General features: G+C 38.7%; 2 protein-coding genes across 4 annotated transcripts in view; both read right to left on the reverse strand.

The window, feature by feature from the left end:
- Positions 1 to 544: 544 nt before the first annotated feature.
- Positions 545 to 5,735, reverse strand: derl2 (derlin 2). The gene is made up of 7 exons (XM_047371870.1): positions 5,603 to 5,735; positions 3,929 to 3,994; positions 3,770 to 3,843; positions 3,429 to 3,522; positions 2,991 to 3,186; positions 2,814 to 2,904; positions 545 to 1,062 (listed from the first exon to the last, which is right to left on the reverse strand). Exons 1-7 carry the CDS (start codon positions 5,693 to 5,695, stop codon positions 957 to 959), a joined length of 720 nt encoding a protein of 239 aa, XP_047227826.1. The 5' UTR covers positions 5,696 to 5,735; the 3' UTR covers positions 545 to 956.
- A 1,215-nt stretch (positions 5,736 to 6,950) lies between these two features.
- LOC124872120 (septin-2-like) overlaps positions 6,951 to 26,903 on the reverse strand; it is a 78,211-nt gene continuing 58,258 nt past the window's right edge. For all 3 annotated transcript variants that reach the window (XM_047371821.1, XM_047371822.1, XM_047371824.1), the window contains 2 exons: positions 16,332 to 16,469; positions 6,951 to 9,088 (listed from right to left, as the gene is read on the reverse strand). In XM_047371821.1, coding sequence (XP_047227777.1) covers positions 7,525 to 9,088; positions 16,332 to 16,469 — 1,702 coding nt within the window. In that variant the 3' untranslated portion in view covers positions 6,951 to 7,524. The remainder of the gene's footprint in view (positions 9,089 to 16,331; positions 16,470 to 26,903) is intronic.

Consider the following 26,903-nt stretch of genomic DNA (forward strand, 5'->3'; position numbering starts at 1 on the left):
TTGTGACCTTTCTGCCGACCTTGTCTCCTTCTATGGTCGTTTAAGTTTTATTTTGTTCTTCCTTCCTTCATTTACGTCCTCTGTATTCCTTTTTTTCCTTTCTTCATTTCTTCCTGACATTCTTTCCAAGAATCATTTCCATCTTTCCTTGTGTTCTGCATTCCTTACTTCCTTTTTGCTTTGTTTCCTTCTTCTTTCCTCTCCTTAATCCTTGACCTTCTTTCTGTGTTCTACTTCCTGCCACCATTCCTTTTTACGTGTCCTTTATTTCTTTCCTTGGGTCCTACATTTCTTTATCATGTCTTTCTTATTTCCATCCCTTCCTTTCCCCCACCTTTACATCCTCCTTTCCTTCTCGGCTTTATTTGACACCGCCTGTAGATCCAAACGGACTGAGATGTCTGGGACTTTGACATGAAAGATGGGAAGGAACTCTGTACTTGAAGGAAAGCCGTTCCTGAAGGTGAAAGGTCGGATCTGGTGCGTCAGTTAAAAGTGGGTTCATGTGAAAATCCAAATGAAACCAAAGAGATGAAACCAAAGCAACATTTGCTGCACACATTTATTTGTTTAAAAAGTGAAATGAAAAAGAAAGACTCATCATTGGATAAATTCTGTTTTATATTTAAATTTTGTCATTTTTTCCACACGTCAATATTTTAATCTGAGATGATGACAAACATCATGTGAGCCCCACAGACTCATTGTCCAAGGTTTGTCTGTAGTCCAAAACCCCAGTTCTTCTAAAAATGGCCTCACAGCGATGATTCAGCATCAAGAGTTTCTGAAGATGATTAAAGCCCAAAAACACAAAACCATTTCTTTCAAAGCAGTTCAGGTTGTTTGGCATTCTTCACCGAGAACTAAACAAACACGTCGAAAACAAAGAGCACATTTGTCTCCTTCATCTCTCCAAGGAAGGTCCATGAAGGCCATCCGACACTCAGGGAGGAGATTTACCCTCCGAGGCGCTGACCCTCGCCCCACGCGAAGCCTCCGGGTCGGTCCTCAGGCAGCGGGTTGTAGTTGGCGTCTTCCTCTGGGGTGTCGAACAGCATCTTTCTGTGGGAGGAGTTACAGAGAAAGAGCTCAGAAACATGAAACCTGACCCGGGTTGTCAGCTTCATGCAGACAGACGGGTCTGAAACATCCTCCTCACATCTTCAGCTTTCCTAAAGCAATGCATCATTGATATTAGAACATTTTATTTCAAACAGACATATTTACAGTTAACATCATATTTCATCATAAAAACATTAAAAACTGAATAGTGTGGCGTTCATCTGCGTTTAACCTCTTTACGCAGATTCCTTCAATAAAATCCAGTCTGCCTTCAGTCTAACAACAGCTGTTCTGTTTCTGGCCTCAGAGGTTCCTTAAAGAACACCAGAAGAGGTTCTTTACAGAACCAGCACCATGAAGACCAAGACGGGTCAGGGAGAAAGTTCTGGTTCAGATTAAAACTGTGTTCGGTTCTGAAACGACATCCCAAGCTCTGAACATCTCCCAGAGTTCTGTCCAATCCATCATCTGAACATGGAGAGAAGATGGACCACATGCAGACCTACCAAGATATGTTGGTCCACCTAAACTGTCAGGCTGGGCAAGGAGAACATTAATCAGAGACACAGCCAAGAGGCAACTCTGGAGGAGCTGTAGAGATCCACAGCTCCAGTGGCACAATATATCCACAAGACAACTATTAGTGGTGGACTCCATAAATCTGGTCTTCATAGAAGAGTGGCAAGAAGAAAGCCAGTGTTGAAAGATGGAGATAAAGTCCTGTTTGCAGTTCCAAGTAGGAGACACAGGAGGGCCTGAATATAAATGCACACCACACTTTTCAGATTTCCTTCATCATCATTTGGTCTGACAAACAAAGCCAAGAAAATATGTTGTTTTTTGCTGTAATGTGACAGAGTAGAAAAGTTTAAGAAATGCTGAACGGCCGGCGCTGCTTCAGCACTTCATCAGGTCCCCAGAGAGCCCAAAGCTCTTCATCCTAATATCAGTCATCCACCCTTTTGCTACACCAGAGCCACAGCTGCCCTGGGACAGACTGAAGGAAGCCAGGCGGCCATACAATCAGCACCACCGGGCCTTCTGACCACCATCAGCAGCCAAGGAGGGGGAAGTTCAAGGACACAACGACTGAGACAAACCTCTACCAAAGTCGCCACCATTGCTGGTGGCATTCATACCAGAAGAGGTGTGAATACTTTTTCCATTGCCCTTTCAAGCAGCCATAACATTAAGACCATCCAATTAAAGCTGACTGAGTTAATGACTTTCATCCCAAACAGGAACCTCCTCAGAGCTGGTTTCTATGGTTCTCCTGAACAGAGCCAGTCCCAGCAAATATTCTGGACCCTGTGGACTCTATGAAAGGTCTTTGTGGATCGGATTTACAGCTCTTCCCACAGAAATGTTTGGTTCAGGGTTTCTGAGGCTCTTTCCAGCTTCCTTCTCTTTAATTACTTAGGATCATCCTGACCTGACTCCTGACAAAAGGGCTGAGTCAGCGCCAGGAATCGAGCTGGAGACGATGAGGCAGAAACGTGCCACTCAAGCTGCTCAGAGGCTGCAGAATAAAGTCATTATTATGATGATGAAGATGAAGAACAAGAAGAAGAAGAAGAAGAAGGAGAAGATCAGGCCTCCTGAGTATCACATACAACTTGTCAGTTTTATTTTCAGTCTAGAATATTTGATTTAAAGTTCATGAATCACATTAGTCACTTTCAGAAAATAAGAATTTCATGCAAGAGATTAAAACAGTAAATAAGAAATAAGCCAATGGGCTGGAAACGTACATGATTGATGGAGTCTTCAGCCACCTTCCTCCTCCTGGTTGGTTGGGAAAAACGTCCTCCAAGAAGTAGTAGACATGACCGACAGCAATCCCTGAAAATAAGTATCAAACCAACAATGACTCCTCACCACACCGGTTCTGTTCTGTTCATCCTGTCATCAGTTAGAGTAAAACGGACCTAAAAGGTCGACAATGATGGAGTTCCCCAGCAGGAGGGAGAATCCCATCAGCACCCAGGGCAGGAAGGGGGCCTGGAAATTCAGGAGGCCGAAGAAATTCATGCGAATGTTTGGGTTCCTTCGACTCCAGATGTAGACGAGCATGATGGTGAAGGCCTGGCCGAGGAAGACGAGGCTCACAAACATGCCGAAGATCTGTTCAGGGGTGAAGGATTCAGTCTCAAACCTTAATGTCTGACTTGTGCTTTTCTGTGTGCATTTGACAGAAATTCATCCTGAGCTGCAGAATCTTTTCACTATTTTTAGATCGGCTCTGAAAGCTCCAAAGCTTACTGTCATTTCTGATGATTGCTAAACATTTTATGAGGTTTTTTCTGAACATTCTCTCCTAAAACCTCCTAAATGTGTGAAATAAACAGCGAGTGGTTGAAGGATACGGTCATGAGAAGGCCACCAAACAGGAACATGAAGACAAAGTCAGCCGTTCGGCCCCTGAACGAGCCCTCCTCCAGCATCCGACAGTATCTGTACCTGAAACAGACTGTTAAGGAAAACCCGTGTAAAGTCTGACCCGGCCTCACTGATCTGACCTGCTGCACCCAGGAGATGACCCTCACTGCTTCAGGTTTCTCTCCCACTCAGCCAGGCTTTAAACTGCATTTACAAAGTGGGCCTTCAGAGGGTCTGGAGAACATTTTAGACCAGGCAGAACTGCAGCCACTGAGCATGCAGAAACATCTGCCTCTGTGAAACAGAAACATGCAAACCAGAAGGATACAGAAATATCATGTTGAACAGGAAATTGAAGCCGACTGGACCAAAAAACAGGAAGTTGGTTATTAGTCGCCATACCTGGAAAAAAAGGAGAAAATCCTTCAGGTGTGCTAGTTCTGACCCGATTTAATGGAAACGTCTGGGTGTGATTCACATTCAGCACCTGGTAGTTCCTCAGAATCAGATCTGGATTAAAGTAGAGCTGGAACGGTGTGATGATCTCCAGTTGCTGTGAGAGAAAACAGAGAATAAACCCATAAAAAGCTCAGAACCAGAACCCAGTCTGAACAGCAAAATGGTGTCTCTGGGTCAGATGGACTGATTTACTGCCGGAGAAAACCCTGAACCCGAGCTCTGGTGCAGTTTGGCCCCAACTTCATGGAAATCCAGTCCAGCTGGTTCCCTCTAAAGAAAAGCTGCAGCATCAGAACAGCCTCAATGCTGCTGAGAACATCACAGCTGAAAGAACAGCTTTCTGGACCATCAAGAACTTCAGGCTGAGACGTTCAAATGCAGAAAAGAAGCTTCAGCTCATCCTAGAAGGTCCAGAAGTGCTGTTGCCACCAGTGCAGAGCTTGCCCATGTGCACACAAAATGAGAAAGAAGACCAATAGACAAAAAGGGCAGCAAAGAATCTTCGGTACAAGGACAGACTTAACTGGCAAAAGACCGGGCCGGGCCTGTGGACTCGCCAACAGCTAGAAGAACGGCTCTGCTAGGTTAATATGGGCACAGCATGTTGGGCAAGAACTTTCTTTGTTGTTTATAAGGAGATGTTTACATCCTTAAAGCTTCAGGTTGGTCCCAAACTGGGTCAGGTGTTCTGAAGTCCACAATTTCAACTTTTTATTTCAAGTAACAGAAGGCAGTGGACTTCCTCCCAGTTCTGCTAAGAACACTGGCATGGGTAAACAGTGGGATCAGCATGTCCTCCAGGACCAACATCTACCAACAATCCAGGAACAGTTTGATCTGTGGGCTTCAAGCCTGAAGGAGAACCGGGTCACAGGGCTGAACAGCTAACAAAGTGGCCCAAACAGGATTCCTCCACATCTTCCAACCCAAACATTACTTATTCTACCAAACTCTAATGTCCAGAACTCTCAGCCCATTTTTAATTATATCTGCTCAGAGGTCCGACTTTAAATGTAGAACCTGGATGAACTGGAGGAAAGAAAGACAGATGGACCAAGAACCGGATCCTTTTTCCATACTGGTCCAGACCTGGAATGTCAGTTATTAAACCACGGTCTCTGTCGGAACCCTGCTCATTTAGACCCTGGGAATGTGGTCAGGAACATCCCCAGAACCGAACCCTTCTAAGAACCTTTGGGTCAGATCTTACAAAGAAAGGAGGAGGAGAAAGAAGCATGGAGCAGCTCTGGGTCACCATCAGCCAGGATTTGATCCAGAACTCCACGTCCTGAATGGATCATTTATGATTAAAACAATAAAACAGATTTAAGGACAACAAAGCCCTGCTGACGTCACTGTGACGGTGAAGCTCCTGTTTATCTGCTCACATCTGAGCTGAACATCTGAACATCTAATGCTGCGTTCAGGGTCGGTCTGTGATGGAGGGAACAGGTTTCCTTAACAGCTTCACATTGAACAAAACCGGATAATAATCTCTGACTGCGTTCATGGCCGGGTTAACTGAACCCGAACAGAACCCTGACTGTGTTCTCAGTTCGGAACAACATTAAACATGAAGCTGACTTCCTGAATGACCAGCTCAGACTCGGATCTGTAACAGAACAGCTTGAGCTCAAACTAAACCAGCAGAGCCCTGACTGACTGACTCAGCTCGGTCCGGTTCGGTTCTGGTTGGTCTTACCACTGCAGCCGTGGTGAGGACGCAGGCCGTGGTGTAGGCTCTGGTAACAACAGGAATCTGTAAATATTCCTGCTGGAGGGTCTGGTAGGCCATTTTGGAGACACACTGACAACTTCCGGGTCTTTCTGACACGTCATTGCAGAACGAGACGGGCTGCGTTCACGAGCCGTGGGAAAATCCACCATTACTTCCATCAGACAATTTGACATCAGATCAATGATAAAATAAAATTAAAATATTAAACAACAGTAATAAATAATAACAGGTTAAAGCAGATGTTGTTTTATTATGCTTTTTTTTTTTTTTTACTAATATTTCTTAAAAAAAGGAAAACCACAAGAAGAAAAAAAAACACTTTTTATTGTTTTTTTTTTTTTTTACATTTACCTAAAAAACTCATTCATTCATCTCCTATACCGCTTATTCCACAGTGGGTCACAGGTGCCCATCTATTTAGAGACCAATTAACCAAACAGTCATGGTTTTGGACTATGGGAGGAAGCTGGTGTACCCAGTGAGAACCCACACATGCAGAAAGACTTTGAACCCAGGATTTGAACCCAGGACCTTCTTGCTGCAAGGCAACAGTGCTACCAACTGCGCAGCCCAACTAACCTAAAAAAAACCTAAATACTATAAATGTCTTCAAAGTTTAAGCCTTACCTGTACATGTAGCTTTGAGGCCACCTGGTGGCAGCTTGTAACAGCAGCCACCAGGTAAACAGAAAAGGCGGGAAACTCTTGGTGCAAACCCTGCAAAGCTTTAACAATACAACAGTTTAAAAATACCTTCTAACCAATCAGTAGAGGCAGGTCATCACTAACACTTTGAGGCTTTGAGCGAGGGCTGCATGGAGGAGCTGCACGGTGGTTGCAGCAAGGAGGTCCTAGGTTCAAATCCCTGCCCTGGGGGATTCATGAATTGAGTTTGCATGTTCTTTGCATGTGCGGATTCTCTCAGGGTACTCTGAATTCCTCCCACAGCCCAAAAAAAACGACCACACCTCTGACATTGCTTCTCTGCTTCAGTTAAACACCCACAATCCTGTGCGGCATCATCACTGTTACATGACCAAACAGGTACCACATGGCCAGCTCCCTCCCCCTCCATTGGCCGACGTTTAACTCCGATACATCGTGCTTCCCTAGCAGAAACTCACCAACATAGACTTTATTACCTGTAGTTTTCTTTATTAATATGCAGCAAACACCTGGAGATGAACTAAATCCTCGTTGAATCAACCAGCTGCAGAACTGACAAGAACTTTTGAAATCAGTGCAGCATGAAATAACAGAATGAACATTTTTGATAAGGAGCACCTTCAGGAAGGACCAGGAGACACCATCGCTGGGTTCATGAATTGTTTAATTGGGTTCATGGGTCGAACAGAACAAAAGTACATCATTGTTTCCTTCTTGAAATAATCATCTTTCCAGCTGTCTGTGTACATAGCGCCTGGTACATGTTTAGCTGCCATTTGCTCCATGCACCTTGTGGTATTTGGATCATACTAGTTGTATGTTAGTGTTTCATTACTGGGTTGTCATGTTCCTGTTAGTTAGAGGATTTTTATGGACACTGAGAAAATTGTTTCTACCTAAAACGTTGTAATTGAACTTCCCTCCACCTGTCTGTATAGAAATAAAAGTATATCAATCTAAGTCATGTTTATTCTGATAATAACCTCCACCAGGAATTATATTTATGTTTTTATAGCATCTATAATATACCAGACCTATACAATTCTTTTTTAAATAGTTTTTTTCTGACATAATGTTTTAGATAATTAATGATTTATTTAGTAAATGATCCAGATTTTCCCTCCATATGATTTAGTTTTATTTATAATAAATCAGTTTCACTTTTATGGAAAACTTGATGCTCAAAGATTGTTCTCAGCTGATTAGTCAGAATAATGACCTTATTGTTGATTCTCAGGATTATGATGATATTGTAAAGCTGCTCTGCTTCCTTCACCCATATTTCTTTTAATTCTTTCAAGTTTCCGGACCCTCTTGGTGTCTCCTGCTTCTTTCATCTTCTCAATCAGGAAGTCCAATTGGACTAAAGTAGATGCTGTCTCGACTTTGAGAGCGATCTTCTCCAGGTTGACGACATGGTTGTAGGACTCATCCAGCAGCTGAGATTTCTCTGCTGTCAGATGTTTCATGCTGGTCTCCAGACTTTCTAAGTAAGTCAAGTTTTTCTCTCTTTCAGTTTTACTCTTTTCATAGTTTTGCTGCATTTCTTTCAGAGTCATCTGAACTATTTTTGTCTTGGTCACATATCTCCACTTTTCTTTCACGTGAAAAGATGTTGGACACTTTCCAGTACAAACGATGCAGTGACCTCCTTTGATGACATCACAGAAGGCAGGACTCGGGGCCAGTACGCATCCAGGATAGTGACAGTTCTCCTCACAGCGTGTACAGCACATAGCTTTTTCAAAGGAAGCATCTTTAAACCAGTTTCCAGCTTTGATAGGTTCTTTGACTTTGTAGGACTCCTCTATTTCTAAAGCAAAATCTTCATTATTCTTCATCTCTTCTTTATATTTCATCAGATTATCTTGAATTTTTCTGATTTGCTTCTGTTTTTGTTCAGTTCTGATTATTTTTTCCTGCAGGTTTTGGATGCAGGCTGTCAGTTTGATGCGTTCCTGGATAACATCAACAGTTGTCTTCAGTTTTCGAGGAGGACATTTTTCCAGAAAGGCAGTGAACTCTGTCATTCCTCTTTCGGTTATCTTATTGGCACCTTGCAGGTATTCTGCTTCTTCTTCGCGGTCTTCGTTCTGGCAGTTATTAAACAGGTAGCAGACAGGCTGCTTCTTCTCATTTTTGGCACATTTAATGGTTGATGCTTCAAGAGCTTGAAGGACATTCTTCGGTTTTCTTCCATTTGAGTGGGTGATGAGAACTACGATGTTGTCTTCTATGTTTTTTCCAAACAACGACATGACTGAATTCAGGATGTACATCAGTCGGTCACTCAGTCGATTATCACTGGCTTTCATCACCAGACCCACTCCATGAAGTTCTTGAACCCCATCGCCTGCTTGAAACAAGTTAAATAAACTCTGAGTGATGTTGGCATCATGTTCTATCCCTCTAGTGCTTCCAAATCCTGGAGTATCAATGATGGTCAGAGAGCAGGACATGGTTTTACCTTCAAAACCAAATATTTCATACACAGTCACATCGGATGTTTGGTGGCCCACCTCCTTCACTATTTGAAACCAGATGTTATCCTGAAACTTCACTCCCATGGTGAAGTTGACCAGTGCATTGATCAGAGTGGATTTTCCTGCTCCAGTTTCACCAACTAGTAAGATGGTTTTATTTTTCTTGCTTGCATCTTTCTCACCGACAGTGATTCTTGTCAGTTTAGAAGATTTTTCTTTCTTTGGTCTCAGTTGGTAAACGGATGGATTTCCTGATCGAATCAGAGAACTTTTGGAGATCATGTTGTCCAGTGAAGAATTCCTATAAGATGAACAGACCCACTCAAAGTCAATTCAAACTTATAAACAGATTACATCATTATAAAACTACCTGTTAAAGGTAACAGTATTAAATATTGATGAAGCTAACATGAAAATCTTAGAAGCTTTAGAGACACAGAAGAAGTGAAGTACACAGTGTTTACTTGTAGGAGGCGTCGGGAGTTATAATAATAGTGTAAATGCCCGTTCTATGTTGTTACCAGTAATGTCCAGCAGAGGATGCTGTAGCCTTGTTCGTAACGAGCTGTGACTTTAAAAAAACCGGAAAAGAAGTTGGTAAAAAAGTTTTGCTAGTCTCCTGTCAGTCAGTACTTGAGGCTGAATTATGCTGCAGACTAGAGGAAGAGGAGGATGTGCTTCACCTTTGTGACTCTGAACTAGTAGGGCACGTTCGTCAGAAAACAGCTCAAGACTTCCTAGTGGCACAACACGGACTTTACCAGCATAAACACTTTGCATCCCTTGGACAGCGGAGCCAGATTTCACTGTATTTTGGTGCATTCCAACTTGGTTTCGGATGAAGTAAATGTGACTCTACTGCACCCGTCGAAGCTCTCCGTGTGTTTTTGGTTCTGAGGGATTGCTACAGTGAAAACTCGTCGCTGAATGCAAGCTAGTCGCTGAGTGCAAGCTAGTCCCATAGTAGACGAGTGCAACCCACAAGTCAGTCAAGAGAGACTACTCCTGTCAAGAATCATTGATACTTCATCACTGCTTTTCATATTGAACTCTGACTTGGTGAATCACAAGGGTTCAGGTATTGTACTCAGTAAGGACTTTGCTGATAAAAGGATTAATTACCCGCTCACTAATTTAGCATTTCATGCTTTAAATGCAGTTGTGGTTTACTATTTTAAAGCTACAGTGTGTGCATTATTTATTATTTAAATTGTATGGGGTTTGTATCCTTCAGAGTAACTTGTGGTATATCAGCAGTATTTACAGAGATATTTGGCATATATGTGGTTGCCAACTTGTGTACCTACATGGTTTAAATGTCTGATCTGAGAGTTGTTTCCCAAACCATCTTAAAGTTAAAGCCACACTTATTCAAATTTAACTCCAGACATTTCTACAAAGTGCAAACACATTAAAGGAACAAAATGTTGTGTCCTGCTGAAGAACCCGACAATGTAGAGCAGCAAGAAGTGAGATCCAGCAATCAAGAAAGACGCTTGACTGAAAAGGGCAAAGAAATGCACAAACAGGATGCAAAGAAAAATTAAAGAGCATTTAACAGAGCATATAATTCTTGGAAGGAGTTAGCTAAAGAAATCAGAACAAAACTGAAGGCTTTCTGCTCACCAGAAAATTTAAACAGTGTCAGCCATGACATAAGGGACAAGCAAGCAGTTGTAAAATCACCTCTGCTTTGGATGTTTGAGAAAAGGCCATGTATCTAAAGAATGCAAAGGACGTCACTCCTGCAGTGAGTGCGGTCGACGTCACCCAACCTGTCTGCACACACCCAGAGCAAAGGAACCAGAAAAAAGGAGAACTGAGGACTTTAGTTTCCCAGCTGAGAGTGCAAACAAGGAAGAGCATAAAGTCAGGACCCATCTACTCACAAGAAAGACATCTGCCACATCCAGCATCGTACCAGTTTTTGTGTCAGCTGCATCTGAACCAAAGAAAGAAATACTCACATATGCTCTGCTCGACAACCACAGTGACTCTTCCTTTATTTTAGGAGATTTAGCGTCCAAGTTGATTGTGGATAATCAACCAGTGCAGTTAAAGCTTAGCACAATGACCTCTGCTGAGACAGTTGTGGCAAGTAAACTTGCTAGGAACCTGCAGGTGCGTTGCTTTGACTCTGACACTCATGTCAAAATATAGCAAGCCTACACTCGTGACTTTATCCCAGTTGACAAGTCCCATATTCCCACTAGAGAAACTGCACTTCAGTGGCCACACCTTAAAAGTATAGCCAACCAGTTACACCCACTACAAGATTGTGAAGTGGACTTGCTAATCGGGTATGACTGTCCATCAGCACTAGCTCCCCTAGAAGTTGTTACAGGACAACTGACCGAGCCTTTTGCACAAAGAACCATACTCGGTTGGAGCATCATTGGGTCTGGCAATCCGCACTTAGACAGAGAGAGGAATCAGAGTTATGTGCACCGAATAATAGTTAAAGAAATGCCCACTTACAGTTAGACTTCAATGAGAGAAACTATGAAGATAAATACGTATCTCAGGATGATGTTTATTTTTTACAGCTCCTCAGCGACACAATAAAGCAAAGAGATGATGGACACTACCAGATGCCCCTTCCCTTCAAGGATAATAAGCCACCAGCCCTTCCCAACAATAAGAGGCTAGCTACGGTTCGACTGCAACACCTAAAGAAAAAGCTAAAGGCTGAGAAACAGTATCATGAGCATTACAGTACCTTTATGAGAGACATTATCAGCAGTGGTGATGCAGAACTAGCCCCTCTTGTGACTGATGAGATTGCATGGTACATCCCACATCATGAGGTGTAGCACCCCAAAAAGCCAACATAGTTGAGAGTTGTCTTTGATTGTTCTGCCAAGTTTCTCGGTGTCTCACTGAACGATACTCTTCTCACAGGACCTGATATGATTAACTCATTGGTGGGAGTGCTCTGTCGTTTCAAAGGGAGAATGTGGCTATCACCTGTGACATCAAAATAATGTTCCATCAGTTCTTTGTTTGCCCTGAGATGCGTAACTACTTACGATTTCTATAGTGGTCGGATGGACAATTAGACACAGAGCCCAAAGAGTACAGGATGGCTGTACATTTGTTTGGTGCTGGATCTTTTCCTGGATGTGCTAATTTTGGCTTTAAGTACTTTGGCTTTAAGCCCAACAGCACAGGTCTGACTACCCGAAGGCCTCAGACTTTGTGGAAAGGAGCTTTTACGTAGATGATGGGCTGATAAGTGTCCCATCAGTCAAAGAGGCTCAAGAACTCATCACTGAAACACAAGCCCTTTGCAAACGTGGAGGTTTACGTCTGCACAAGTTCAATTCCAACCAAAGTGATGCTTTGTCTCATCTTGCACCCTCAGAAAGAGCCACCGCAACAGAGTCACTCAACCTCAAAGCTGATACTATATATGAAGGTCATGTACTTGGAATCCAGTGGTCAATCAAAAATGACACTTTCAGTTTCAATGTAAACACAAAGAACCAGCCTCCTACTCGTCGGAGCATACCATCAGTGATTTCATCTTTGTATGACCCACTAGGGTTTGTAGCTCCTTTCACTTTAAGTGGCAAAAGTATAGTACAGGAGCCTGCCGTAGAGGGACTGGATGGGATGATCCCATTCCTGACAATCTGTGCTCATGGTTGGAGGACTGGAACAATGGTTTGGAAAAGCTCAAATCAGTTGTTGTACCCAGATGTTACCATCCACCAGAACTAAAGAACATTGTTAAAGTGGAACTGCATCACTTCTCTGATGCCAGTAACATTGGCTACGGGGCATGCTCCTACATTAGGTTCAAAAGCGATGACAACAAATTACACTGTAGTCTGGTTGTGGCTAAAGTTAGAGTCGCACCTACCAAAGTTACAAGCATCCCGCGACTGGAACTATCAGCTGCAGTCATCTCCGTTAAATGAGTGTCATGCTAAAATCAGAACTCGAGATGAACATTGATGAGGAGTTCTTTTGGACAGACTCCCAAGTAGTCTTGGCATATATCAACAATGAAGCACAAAGATTGCACGTCTTTGTTGCAAATCGTGTACAGCTGATTAGGGAAACTACAGATCCCAAACAGTGGCACTACATTGACACAGCTCAGAATCCGGCGGACCATGGCTCTAGAAGCCTTCGTGCATCAGAGATCATGACATTGCGCTGGTTGTCTGGCCCAAAGTTTCTTTGGGAACAAGAGATTTCCTATTCAGCCACACCATCAGCTGAGCTGCTGGTAGGAGATCCAGAAGTTAAATCAGTCAAAATCTTGACAACTCAAACAAGTGAACAAGACATCATCCTCAGTCAATTCGAAAGGTTTTCTAGCTGGTCAATGCTCCTTAAAGTGGTTGGGAGAATAAAAAGACTGACAAACAAAACCAAATATGGCAATGTTGTAACAGCGGATGAACGCAAAGGAGCTGCCAACATAGTACTAAAACTCCTGCAGCAGCAAGCCTTTCCTCAAGAGCTGAGAGTGTTGAAGGCAAAGGATAGCCTCCCAAGCTCCAGTCCCCTCTTTCAACTGGATCCCATTGTGGATCAGGGACTTCTTCGGGTTGGTGGAAGACTAAATAAATCAACACTCTGCCATGGATTTAAACACCCTATTATTCTCCCAAAGGACCATCACATTACAATGCTGATCTTGTCTCACTTTCATTCAAAGATTTGCCATCAAGGCAGAAGCCAGACGCTCATGGAAATCAGAGCAAATGGGTGATTGGTGGAAGCAAGGACGTCGAGAAGCTAATAGGCAGATGCGTGAAATGTCGAAAACTTCGGCGGCCTACAGAAGAACAACGCATGGCTGAGCTACCAAAGGAACGAGTTGAAGTCTCAGATCCTTTCATTTACTGTGGAATGGACTGTTTTGGGGCATTCACAACCAAGCAAGGCCGCAAAGAGCAAAAAAGGTATGGACTCCTCTTTACCTGCCTCTCTTTATGTGCAGTCCACATTGAAATGTTAGAGAACCTCTCTACAGACTCTTTCATCAACGCCCTCAGATGCTTCATCAGCTTAAGAGGAGCTATCTGTAAGGTGTACTGTGATCAAGGTACAAATTTCATCGGGGCTAAAAATGAGCTGAAGGAGGCTTTCAAAGAATGTGACACAAATGCCCTGGAGGCGTTCTTTGCAGATAAGCAGTACGAATTCGTATTTAATGCCCCATCTGCTAGCCATGCTGGAGGGGTGTGGGAACGACAGATTCGAACCATTTGCAATGTTCTCAACGCCACCATTGCTCAATCACAAGGCAGGCTGGACGATGCTTCTCTGAGAACATTGTTTTATGAAGCAATGTCTATAATCAACAGCCGACCACTAAGCATTGTTGGAATTAATGACCCTAAATCGCCTGAACCTCTAGCTCCAAACCTCCTCATCTTAATGAAATCAAAAGTTGCACTGCTGCCCCCTGGAAAGTTTGTGAAGGAGGACTTGTATGCAAGAAAGAGATGGCACAGAGTGCAATATCTAACTGAACAATTTTGGAGTAGGTGGAAAGTGGAATACCTTCTAAACATATCTACAAGACAAAAATGGCACCTGCCCCGTCGGAATCTCGAGGTAAATGACATTGTCATTGTAAAGGATGAAATGCTTCCCAGAAGTCAGTGGCAACTGGGTCGGGTTGTTGAAGCGCCACAAGAAGATGATGGTTTGGTGCGCAGAGTTAAGCTTCAAGTTGGTGATCGAACTCTAACAAAGAGGCAGGGTACAACACAAAACCTCACATAATTGAGCAACCTGTTCAAAAACTTGTAGTTCTTTTAGAAAGTAACTAACTGACATTGTTTATTACTCTCACATCGGATGTTCTATTCCTGAAAATTAATGTGTGACGTTAACTGTATTTGGTTTGTTCGCTACTTCAACATCTATTTTTCATGGTTAAAATCGTGCATGAATCAATGTTAACGGGTTCTCATCAAGCACGATTTGGTGGGAGTGTAAATACCCATTCTATGTTTATAAGCTGATTCTATGTTGTTACCAGTAATGTCCAGCAGAGGATGCTGTAGCCAAGTTCGTAACGAGCTGTGACTTTAAAAAACCGGAAAAGAAGAGGGTAAAAAGTTTAGTCAGTACTTGAGGCTGAATTATCCTGCAGACTAGAGGAAGAGGAGGATGTGCTTCATCTTTGTGACTCTGAACTAGTAGGGCATGTTCGTCAGAGAACAGCTCAAGGCTTCCTAGCGGCACAACTTTACCAGCATAAACACTTTGCATCCCTTGGACAGCGGAGCGAGTTTTCACTGTATTTTGGTGCATTCCAACTTGGTTTCAGATGAAGTAAATGTGACTCTACTGCACCCGTCGAAGCTCTCCGTGTGTTTTTGGTTCTGAAGGATTGCTACAAGCAGCTTGGATGGAATTCAGATAATTTAAATTGACCTTGATTTTATTTTAATAACTGATAATAAAACCATAGAAAGAATATAAACCTAAAATATAATCAGCAATACCTGCAGAGTGTTTGCTGTTGTTTTCTCCACTGGTGGCAATTAGCTAAAAAACATCTAAAACCAATTTTATCCTTTACACTGTGGGAAAAAATGTCTTATTGAGGAACTCTGATCCGTTTTATATTTTAGATCAGGAAAAATTGGGCCTGTAATGGATCAACCTTCAAAATAATCTGAATTATAATATTTCACCCTTATAACGTGGAGCCATTAATAATGAGAAATTAAACAGTCTTAGGTTCATCAGCAAAGTCTAAATCACTCAAATAAACCAAAGTCAATATAAAAACGTGTAAAACACAAATAATATTGAGCATTTGAAGTAGATGTTAGTGTGATCTGCTTGATGTGAGGCATGAAGCATCCAAACATTTTAATGGATCTCAAACATCTACACTGTTTAACAAGCTAAGACAAGCTTTTATAGAGTGGTTTAAATAAGTGAAGCAATAAATGCTTATTTATTAAATAGATAAAATATAATAATCAGAGTTGTCACGATTTAGTTCTCTGGTTTCTCTGTGTTTAGTTTTAGAAAAGTATCTATTAAATAAACATCAGATTCTTCAAATAAAGAGTATAGGGGAATGTCATCAGCATAGAGATGATACAATATATTTTAATGGTGCCTTACAGCCTGTTTTAGAGAAAGTACTCAAAGCAGGAAGACAATATGGCCTCAAACAGAACAAACAGGAACATCACTACACAGAGCTGTCATTTCAGACATGACCTGGTTCTCAATGGGACTAAAGGATATGTCAGAAAGATGCTCAGAAAATCCTAATAAAACACAAGCAGTAATCCCAGTCCAGTCTATCAGGCTTTTAATAAGGACACCATATCTAAGGCAGGAGGACAGGTCCAAAAACCCAAAACCTGGAATCATCCAAACATGGCGGCTCGGCCAAGCAGGGTCATTGATTAGCTAACTGAGACGTCTCCATTCTGACCAACGCGGATAACAAGGTTTCAGGTATTAGTAAGATTTGTAAGACCCCTGAAATCTCACCATGAATATTATAATGTTTATCACCAGAGAAATCAGCCAGGCTGCTCCTTACGTACCTCCCTGTTGGATCGCTGATGACCAGAGAGGGGGGTTCTGGAGTCGGTTTGGTACGAGGCAGAGGAGCAGGTGTGCGCGTTGGTGGTGTAGAAGATGAAGGTGGAAACTTAGCTCCAATCACCTTGCCTGGAGGTTTACTGGAACATAGGACAGAAGCATAAAGACCATCTTCTCTCCATCTGGGTTTATTTTCATGCTTTATTTAAAATGCACCAGTATGGATTCATATTGAAATAAAAAAAAATAGAATGCAAATATACCAGAATAATGGTGTCTAATATAAAGACCAATCAAAATATAACCTGAAATGAAATACTATTGATCACTGATCAGTTTATTAATTGTTGATTGCTTTTTCCATCCATCCATTGTCATCCACAGGTCCAACTCAGAGACACCCAGGAGAACCATGAAAGTACACTAACTTCAGAAAACACACATGGAGCCAACTGGTTTTATCGATCAACTATTTTATTCACAGAAGACAGCAGAACAATGTATAACATGGATTAAAGGTAACTTGGTAGATATTGTTTCCATAATAAAACTCAGTCTCTCAGTGTGTGTCCCAGTTAGCCCTCAGTGGGACGTCCCAGCTCCATCATCCATCACATCTCAGAGGAACACAGAAGATGTATTTATGGAACAAATATTGAGTTAAACAAAGACAGCCACCTGTATCGAATATAGAGCTAAAAGTAACGCACTAAAGTCAAAACTGCACACATCAACATAATCAAAATATGGTTATAAGGCACCACTGTTTTGGAGTTTAGTTGAATTTCATCCTAAATGATTAATTTTAGTTAAATATTTACAGGAATTAAAAGAAAAACACAATTTTCAATAGTTCTCTATAAAACTAGGGATAGTTAACATGTACTTAAAATTATCACAATATGTTCGGTATTTGTTGCAACAACGATAAAAGTAACAATAAGTGTTTAAATTTCAGCAGGACTCAGTTCTCCAAACTAACACAAATGAACCCATTATAAAACACACCAGTTTAATTAAGTAGTGCAGTTAATGTTAGAAAGGTAAAAATAACTGCATTCAATCATATTTTTATTATTTGCATATTTATTTATGCTTTCATTGGAACCGACAGTGGAAGAAAATATTAAAAGTCCCAACATACTGTTAATTTATCAGGAGTGCAAACATAATCAGTTGGAGTTTATCATTCACACAATGAATCCTAATTCTTATGATAAATCATATTAACCCATTCCTACTAAATCAGCTGTTTGAAGCTGTTTCTTAGTAAAGACAGAAATGTCTGCTGAAAAACATTTGTTGGTTTCAGCTGCAGTCTCTTCTCTCTGATGTTGTATATATTGTATTTCGGTTGTATATCTATGATTAAAATATTTCTTTAACAAACTCAGTATATTAGCTTAAACAATCATTAAATCCTTTCCTTTACCAGGATCAGATGGGAGGTTATTTTATTGAAACTGAACTAAAGTTAATCAAGAAGAGGCTTTAGAGGAGCTGATGCACCTAATGAAGCTTTCTTCTTCATCCTGTCATGGATGTGTTGGTTCTTCTGGTTCTTACATGGTTCCGATTGTTCTGCCCCACATGTACTGGAGGGCTAACTTGGTTCCTTCGTCCATTCGGCTTCTCATCTCCTCCAATCTCTGGACCTTCTTCATGTCTCCTGTTTCCTTCATCTTCTCAATCAAGAAATCCAGGTGAACAAAAGTGGACACAGAATCCACTTTGAGGGCGATCTCCTCCAGGGTGATAACATGTTGGTAGGACTCATTAACCAACTGGATCTTCTCTGCTTTCAGGTTCTGGATTTTATTTGCAAGACTTTTTAAAATATTAAACTTGATGTCAGGGTCAACCTTCTCCACCTGTTTCTCTTTTTTAACTTCTACAGTCTTCTTAGCCTTCTTGGTTTTTATGACATATCTCCAGTTTTCCTTCACATGAGCTGATGCAGGACATTTCTTTGTGCAGACTGTGCAGCGGCCTTTTTTGATGACCTCACAATGTTGAGGACTGGAACTGATAGTACAGCCAGGATAGTGGCAGTTCTCCTCACAGATGGTGCAGACCATTGCTTTTTCAAAGAAACCACGGCTGAAAAGCTTTTTGCTTTTAAGAAGCTCCTTTTCTTTGTAGACAACATCAACTTCTACAGTGACCGTCTCAGATTTCTTCATGTCTTCTACTTGTTTGACCAGAGCGTCGTGAGTTTGTTTGAGTTCCTGTTGTTTCTGCTCAGTTAACAGGATTCTCTCGTGCAGGTTCTGGATGCAGGCCGCCAGGCTGATGCGTTCATTTAGGACGTCTGTTGTCGTTATCAGTTTTTGAGATGATTTCTTCTCCAAGAAGGCTGTAAAGGCTTTCATTCCTTTCTCAGAAATTTCCGTAGCAATTTTTAGGAATTCAATGTCCTCTGATCGATCATCAGTTTGGGAATTATCAAAAAGGAAGTAAATAGGTTGATTCTTTTCATTTTTGGCACATTTTATGTTTGTAGCTGCAAGAGCTTGAAGAACATTTTTGGGTGTTCTTCCATCTGAGTGAGTAACGAGAGCCACGATGCTTTTCTCCAGGTTTTTCCCAAACAGAGACATGACTGAGTTGAAGACATATGAAAGGCGATCATTGACTCGATTATCTGTGGCCTTCACCACCAGACCCACGGCATGAATCTCATTAATTCCATCATCTGATCGAAACAAGTCAAACAATCTTTGACTGACAATAAGATCACGTTCAATCCCTCTGGTGTCTCCAAATCCAGGCGTGTCGATGATGGTCAGGGAGAAAGGCAAAGTTTGATCTTCAAACCCAAAGACCTCGTACACAATCACATCTGAAGTCTGGCTTTCAGTCTGCCCTTTCTTCTCGTCTTTTACGATCTGAAACCAGACTTCATCCTCAAACTTCACTCCCATAGCGTGGTTGACCAGACTGTTGATGACGGTAGACTTTCCTGCTCCTGTTTCACCCACCAGCAACACAGTTCTGTTGGCCTTGTTCAAGTTTTTCTTTCCAAGCGTTAGTCTTGTCAGAGGTCCTAAGTCCGCTTTTTTTGTCTTAATTGGTACACAGCTGGAGGTCCTGAACGGATCAGGAGATTTTTAGAGATGATGTTCTTGAATTTAGATGAGACATTCTTGTAGGAGAAGATTTTACTAGTTTCAATTAATTTCTCCTGTTAATCTTTCTATATTAGGTATATTGTAAGGGCTAGATTGAAATATTTAAATTAAGCCATAATCCTTATTATATTTATCATTTAATGATTGTGTAAAAATATTAATACTCTGAGTAAGTAGTACATATCCTTATGCACTATGTTTTTCTCCTCTGTCTTGTAGGAAGGGGACCTAATCTGTTTTAAAGTCACTCATAAAGGGAGACAGCGAAAAGTTGCTCTTAATAAGACAATTTCTGCATATTATTGCTGTTAATTAGACAGTTTCCAAATGTTATTGCAGTTAATTAGAAAGTTTCACCATGTTCTTAGGTTGCTCAAACAGTTTCCAAATGTTATTGCTATTAGCTAAAAAGTTTCAACATGTTATTGCTGTTAATTTGACAGTTTCTTTATGTTATTGCTGTTGATTAGACAGTTTCCTTATGTTATTGCTGTTGATTAGACAGTTTCTTTATGTTATTGTTGTTGATTAGACTGTTTCCGCAAATAATTGCTATTAATTATACAGTTTCTGCACTTAATTGCTGTTAATTAGAAAGTTTCTGCACTTAATTGCTGTTAATTAGAAAGTTTATGCATGTTCTTGCTATTGGTTAAACAGTTTCTGAATGTTATTGCTGTTGATAAAACAGTTTCTGCATGATATTGCTGTTGATTAGACCGTTGCTGGACGTTATTGCTATTAATTAGAAAGTTTAAGCATGTTATTGCTGTTAATTAGGATATTTCAGCATGTTATTGCTGTTGATTAGACTGTTTTTACATGTAATTGCTATTAATTAGACAGTTTCAGCATGTTATTGCTGTTGATTAGAGATTTTCCGCAAGTAATTGCTATTAATTAGACAGTTTCTGCACTTAAATGCTGTTAATTAGAAGGTTTCAGCAAGTTATTGCTGTTAATCAGAACGTGTCAGCATGTTATTGCTGTTGATTAGACTGTTTCTACATGTAATTGCTATTAATAAGACAGTTTCTGCACTTAATTGCTGTTAATTAGAAAGTTTCAGCTTGTTATTGCTGTTAATTAGAACATTTTAGCATGTTATTGCTGTTGATTAGAGATTTTCCGCAAGTAATTGCTATTAATTAGACTATTAATTGCACTTAATGCTGTTAATTAGAAAGTTTCAGCATGTTATTGCTGTTAATTAGAAAGTTTCAGCATGTATTGCTGTTAATTAGAGCGTTTCAGCATGTTATTGCTGTTAATTAGAAAGTTTCTGTATGGTATTGCTGTTAATTAGAAAGTTTCAGCATGTTATTGCTTTTAATTAGAAAGTTTCAGCATGTATTGCTGTTAATTAGAAAGTTTCAGCATGTTATTGTTGTTAATTAGAAAGTTTCAGCATGTTATTGCTGTTAATTAGAAAGTTTCAGCATGTTATTGCTGTTAATTAGAAAGTTTCAGAATGTATTGCTGTTAATTAGAAAGTTTCAGCATGTTATTGTTGTTAATTAGAAAGTTTCAGCATGTTATTGCTGTTAATTAGAAAGTTTCAGCATGTTATTGCTGTTAATTAGAAAGTTTCAGAATGTATTGCTGTTAATTAGAAAGTTTCTGTATGGTATTGCTGTTAATTAGAAAGTTTCAGCATGTTATTGCTGTTAATTAGAAAGTTTCTGTATGGTATTGCTGTTAATTAGAAAGTTTCAGCATGTTATTGCTTTTAATTAGAAAGTTTCAGTATGTATTGCTGTTAATTAGAAAGTTTCAGCATGTTATTGCTGTTAATTAGAAAGTTTCAGCATGTTATTGCTTTTAATTAGAAAGTTTCAGCATGTATTGCTGTTAATTAGAGCGTTTGAGCATGTTATTGCTGTTAATTAGAACATTTTAGCATGTTATTGCTTTTAATTAGAAAGTTTCAGCTTGTTATTGCTTTTAATTAGAAAGTTTCAGCATGTATTGCTGTTAATTAGAGCGTTTCAGCATGTTATTGCTGGTAATTAGAATGTTTCAGCATGTTATTGCTTTTAATTAGAAAGTTTCAGCATGTATTGCTGTTAATTAGAAAGTTTCAGCATGTTATTGCTTTTAATTAGAAAGTTTCAGCATGTATTTCTGTTAATTAGAAAGTTTCAGCATGTTATTGCTTTTAATTAGAAAGTTTCAGCATGTATTGCTGTTAATTAGAAAGTTTCAGCATGTTATTGCTGTTAAGTAGAAAGTTTCAGCATGTATTGCTGTTAATTAGAAAGTTTCAGCATGTTATTGTTGTTAATTAGAAAGTTTCAGCATGTTATTGCTGTTAATTAGAAAGTTTCAGCATGTTATTGCTGTTAATTAGAGCGTTTCAGCATGTTATTGCTGTTAATTAGAAGGTTTCAGCATGTATTGCTGTTAATTAGAAAGTTTCAGCATGTTATTGCTGTTAATTAGAGCGTTTCAGCATGTTATTGCTGTTAATTAGAAAGTTTCAGCATGTTATTGCTGTTAATTAGAAAGTTTCAGCATGTTATTGCTGTTAATTAGAGCGTTTCAGCATGTTATTGCTGTTAATTAGAAAGTTTCAGCATGTATTGCTGTTAATTAGAAAGTTTCAGCATGTTATTGTTGTTAATTAGAAAGTTTCAGCATGTTATTGCTGTTAATTAGAAAGTTTCAGCATGTTATTGCTGTTAATCAGAACGTGTCAGCATGTTATTGCTGTTGATTAGACTGTTTCTACATGTAATTGCTATTAATAAGACAGTTTCTGCACTTAATTGCTGTTAATTAGAAAGTTTCAGCTTGTTATTGCTGTTAATTAGAACATTTTAGCATGTTATTGCTGTTGATTAGAGATTTTCCGCAAGTAATTGCTATTAATTAGACTATTAATTGCACTTAATGCTGTTAATTAGAAAGTTTCAGCATGTTATTGCTGTTAATTAGAGTGTTTCAGCATGTTATTGCTGTTGGTTATACTGTTTTTACATGTAATTGCTATTAATTAGACAGTTTCAGCCTGTTATTGCTGTTAATTAGAATGTTTTAGCATGTTATTGCTTTTAATTAGAAAGTTTCAGCATGTTATTGCTTTTAATTAGAAAGTTTCAGCATGTATTGCTGTTAATTAGAGCGTTTGAGCATGTTATTGCTGTTAATTAGAACATTTTAGCATGTTATTGCTTTTAATTAGAAAGTTTCAGCTTGTTATTGCTTTTAATTAGAAAGTTTCAGCATGTATTGCTGTTAATTAGAGCGTTTCAGCATGTTATTGCTGGTAATTAGAATGTTTCAGCATGTTATTGCTTTTAATTAGAAAGTTTCAGCATGTTATTGCTTTTAATTAGAACGTTTCAGCATGTATTGCTGTTAATTAGAAAGTTTCAGCATGTTATTGCTGTTAATTAGAAAGTTTCAGCATGTTATTGCTGTTAATTAGAGCGTTTCAGCATGTTATTGCTGTTAATTAGAAAGTTTCAGCATGTATTGCTGTTAATTAGAAAGTTTCAGCATGTTATTGTTGTTAATTAGAAAGTTTCAGCATGTTATTGCTGTTAATTAGAAAGTTTCAGCATGTTATTGCTGTTAATTAGAGCATTTCAGCATGTTATTGCTGTTAATTAGAGCGTTTCAGCATGTTATTGCTGTTAATTAGAGCGTTTCAGCATGTTATTGCTGTTAATTAGAAAGTTTCAGCATGTTATTGTTGTTAATTAGAAAGTTTCAGCATGTTATTGCTTTTACTTAGAAAGTTTCAGCATGTATTGCTGTTAATTAGAGCGTTTCAGCATGTTATTGCTGTTAATTAGAGCGTTTCAGCATGTTATTGCTGTTAATTAGAGCGTTTCAGCATGTTATTGCTGTTAATTATAAAGTTTCAGCATGTTATTTTGTTAATTAGAAAGTTTCAGCATGTTATTGCTGTTAATTAGAAAGTTTCAGCATGTATTGCTGTTAATTAGAGCGTTTCAGCATGTTATTGCTGTTAATTAGAGCGTTTCAGCATGTTATTGCTGTTAATTAGAGCGTTTCAGCATGTTATTGCTGTTAATTATAAAGTTTCAGCATGTTATTTTGTTAATTAGAAAGTTTCAGCATGTTATTGTTGTTAATTAGAAAGTTTCAGCATGTTATTGCTGTTAATTATAAAGTTTCAGCATGTTATTTTGTTAATTAGAAAGTTTCAGCATGTTATTGCTGTTAATTAGAAAGTTTCAGCATGTATTGCTGTTAATTAGAAAGTTTCAGCATGTTATTGCTTTTAATTAGAAAGTTTCAGCATGTATTTCTGTTAATTAGAAAGTTTCAGCATGTTATTGCTTTTAATTAGAAAGTTTCAGCATGTATTGCTGTTAATTAGAAAGTTTCAGCATGTTATTGCTGTTAAGTAGAAAGTTTCAGCATGTATTGCTGTTAATTAGAAAGTTTCAGCATGTTATTGTTGTTAATTAGAAAGTTTCAGCATGTTATTGCTGTTAATTAGAAAGTTTCAGCATGTTATTGCTGTTAATTAGAGCGTTTCAGCATGTTATTGCTGTTAATTAGAAGGTTTCAGCATGTATTGCTGTTAATTAGAAAGTTTCAGCATGTTATTGCTGTTAATTAGAAAGTTTCAGCATGTTATTGCTGTTAATTAGAGAGTTTCAGCATGTTATTGCTGTTAATTAGAGCGTTTCAGCATGTATTGCTGTTAATTAGAAAGTTTCAGCATGTATTGCTGTTAATTAGAAAGTTTCAGCATGTTATTGCTGTTAATTAGAAAGTTTCAGCATGTTATTGCTGTTAATTAGAAAGTTTCAGCATGTTATTGCTGTTAATTAGAGCGTTTCAGCATGTTATTGCTGTTAATTAGAGGGTTTCAGCATGTATTGCTGTTAATTAGAAAGTTTCAGCATGTATTGCTGTTAATTAGAAAGTTTCAGCATGTTATTGCTGTTAATTAGAAAGTTTCAGCATGTTATTGCTTTTAATTAGAAAGTTTCAGCATGTATTTCTGTTAATTAGAAAGTTTCAGCATGTTATTGCTTTTAATTAGAAAGTTTCAGCATGTATTGCTGTTAATTAGAAAGTTTCAGCATGTTATTGCTGTTAAGTAGAAAGTTTCAGCATGTATTGCTGTTAATTAGAAAGTTTCAGCATGTTATTGTTGTTAATTAGAAAGTTTCAGCATGTTATTGCTGTTAATTAGAAAGTTTCAGCATGTTATTGCTGTTAATTAGAGCGTTTCAGCATGTTATTGCTGTTAATTAGAAGGTTTCAGCATGTATTGCTGTTAATTAGAAAGTTTCAGCATGTTATTGCTGTTAATTAGAAAGTTTCAGCATGTTATTGCTGTTAATTAGAGCGTTTCAGCATGTTATTGCTGTTAATTAGAGCGTTTCAGCATGTATTGCTGTTAATTAGAAAGTTTCAGCATGTATTGCTGTTAATTAGAAAGTTTCAGCATGTTATTGCTGTTAATTAGAAAGTTTCAGCATGTTATTGCTGTTAATTAGAAAGTTTCAGCATGTTATTGCTGTTAATTAGAGCGTTTCAGCATGTTATTGCTGTTAATTAGAGGGTTTCAGCATGTATTGCTGTTAATTAGAAAGTTTCAGCATGTATTTCTGTTAATTAGAAAGTTTCAGCATGTTATTGCTTTTAATTAGAAAGTTTCAGCATGTATTGCTGTTAATTAGAAAGTTTCAGCATGTTATTGCTGTTAAGTAGAAAGTTTCAGCATGTATTGCTGTTAATTAGAAAGTTTCAGCATGTTATTGTTGTTAATTAGAAAGTTTCAGCATGTTATTGCTGTTAATTAGAAAGTTTCAGCATGTTATTGCTGTTAATTAGAGAGTTTCAGCATGTTATTGCTGTTAATTAGAAGGTTTCAGCATGTATTGCTGTTAATTAGAAAGTTTCAGCATGTTATTGCTGTTAATTAGAAAGTTTCAGCATGTTATTGCTGTTAATTAGAGCGTTTCAGCATGTTATTGCTGTTAATTAGAGCGTTTCAGCATGTATTGCTGTTAATTAGAAAGTTTCAGCATGTATTGCTGTTAATTAGAAAGTTTCAGCATGTTATTGCTGTTAATTAGAAAGTTTCAGCATGTTATTGCTGTTAATTAGAAAGTTTCAGCATGTTATTGCTGTTAATTAGAGCGTTTCAGCATGTTATTGCTGTTAATTAGAGGGTTTCAGCATGTATTGCTGTTAATTAGAAAGTTTCAGCATGTATTGCTGTTAATTAGAAAGTTTCAGCATGTTATTGCTGTTAATTAGAAAGTTTCAGAATGTTATTGCTGTTAATTAGTGTAAATCTGGTTCATTAAAAATGTCATTTTTAAAATCTGCATCACTGTAATGTAAAATGTAAAATATAATGTAAAATATATTGTAAAATAAACCTTAGTAAACTGAACTAAATTACAATGTTTAAGTAAATGCTGTTTAAATATCTAATAAATCAGTAAAGACCAAAATAAATATGAATTAAAAAAAACTGTTGAATGCTAAAGTCAGTTTGAGCTCAAATGTAGTTTTATTTTAAATCTAAACTTAAATTATTTTATATTAAAGTCAGTTTAGTTTCTAATGCAGGGATTCCTTTTAAACTGTGGTGTTTCTGTTAGAAACCTTAAGATCAGATCATGTAACAGTGCAGCATTCAGACCAAGATGTTCCTCATTAGGTTCTTTTATTGTTGGACATATTCTTGTGGTCCGTCCACACAGAGACTCCCCACATAATTATTTTAAATATACTTTTGTGTTTGGTGTCATTAGTCTAAAAGTCAGCGACTGATGGCCGGCCTATTTGGACTGCCTTTTAATCACCTTTACTAAAGTAGGAGATTATTCTTTGTTTAGGCAAGCTGTTAACTGACATAATCTAAATTTAAATAATTTAAACACAAGGTCTGCTCTATTAACTCAGCTGCTCATCCAAAATGTAAGGAACCAAGTGGGTGTACGCTGGCCAATGCGTGTGTGACATGACCGGGTAGTGTCTACAAAGCGCAGAACCTGATTCGCTGCTCATGGTGGAAAACTTAATGCCTGAAGTAGTTCAGATTTATCCTGATATCCCTGTTTACAGTAGCAGCACCCCCCAAACTCAACATTGTTTAATGTCAGTTAAAGTCTGTTCTACTTTCAAATGAATATGGTTTAATATGTTTCCCTAAAGTTTTCACTGGCAGTGCTTTTACCTTTTTTATGCTGAAACAACTTGCTAGATTAGTAAGTTGTTTTAAAGCTTGAAAGGCTTTAAAACTAATTTCTCAAGGCCAGAGCCAGTAGAGACCAGAAGAATAGCTCTGAAAAGAACATTTATTTTACTTCTGATGTGGACATGAGAGTGATCTGCTTATTCTGCAGAAGTCCTAAATTAGGACTTAGTTCTCATAACTTTAAGAATGTTTCCATTACATATAAGATCACAAAAGCAAGTCATCAAAGAAGCTGATCTGTA

This window comes from Girardinichthys multiradiatus, chromosome 8 (assembly GCF_021462225.1).
Source record: "Girardinichthys multiradiatus isolate DD_20200921_A chromosome 8, DD_fGirMul_XY1, whole genome shotgun sequence".
Lineage (NCBI taxonomy): Eukaryota > Metazoa > Chordata > Actinopteri > Cyprinodontiformes > Goodeidae > Girardinichthys > Girardinichthys multiradiatus.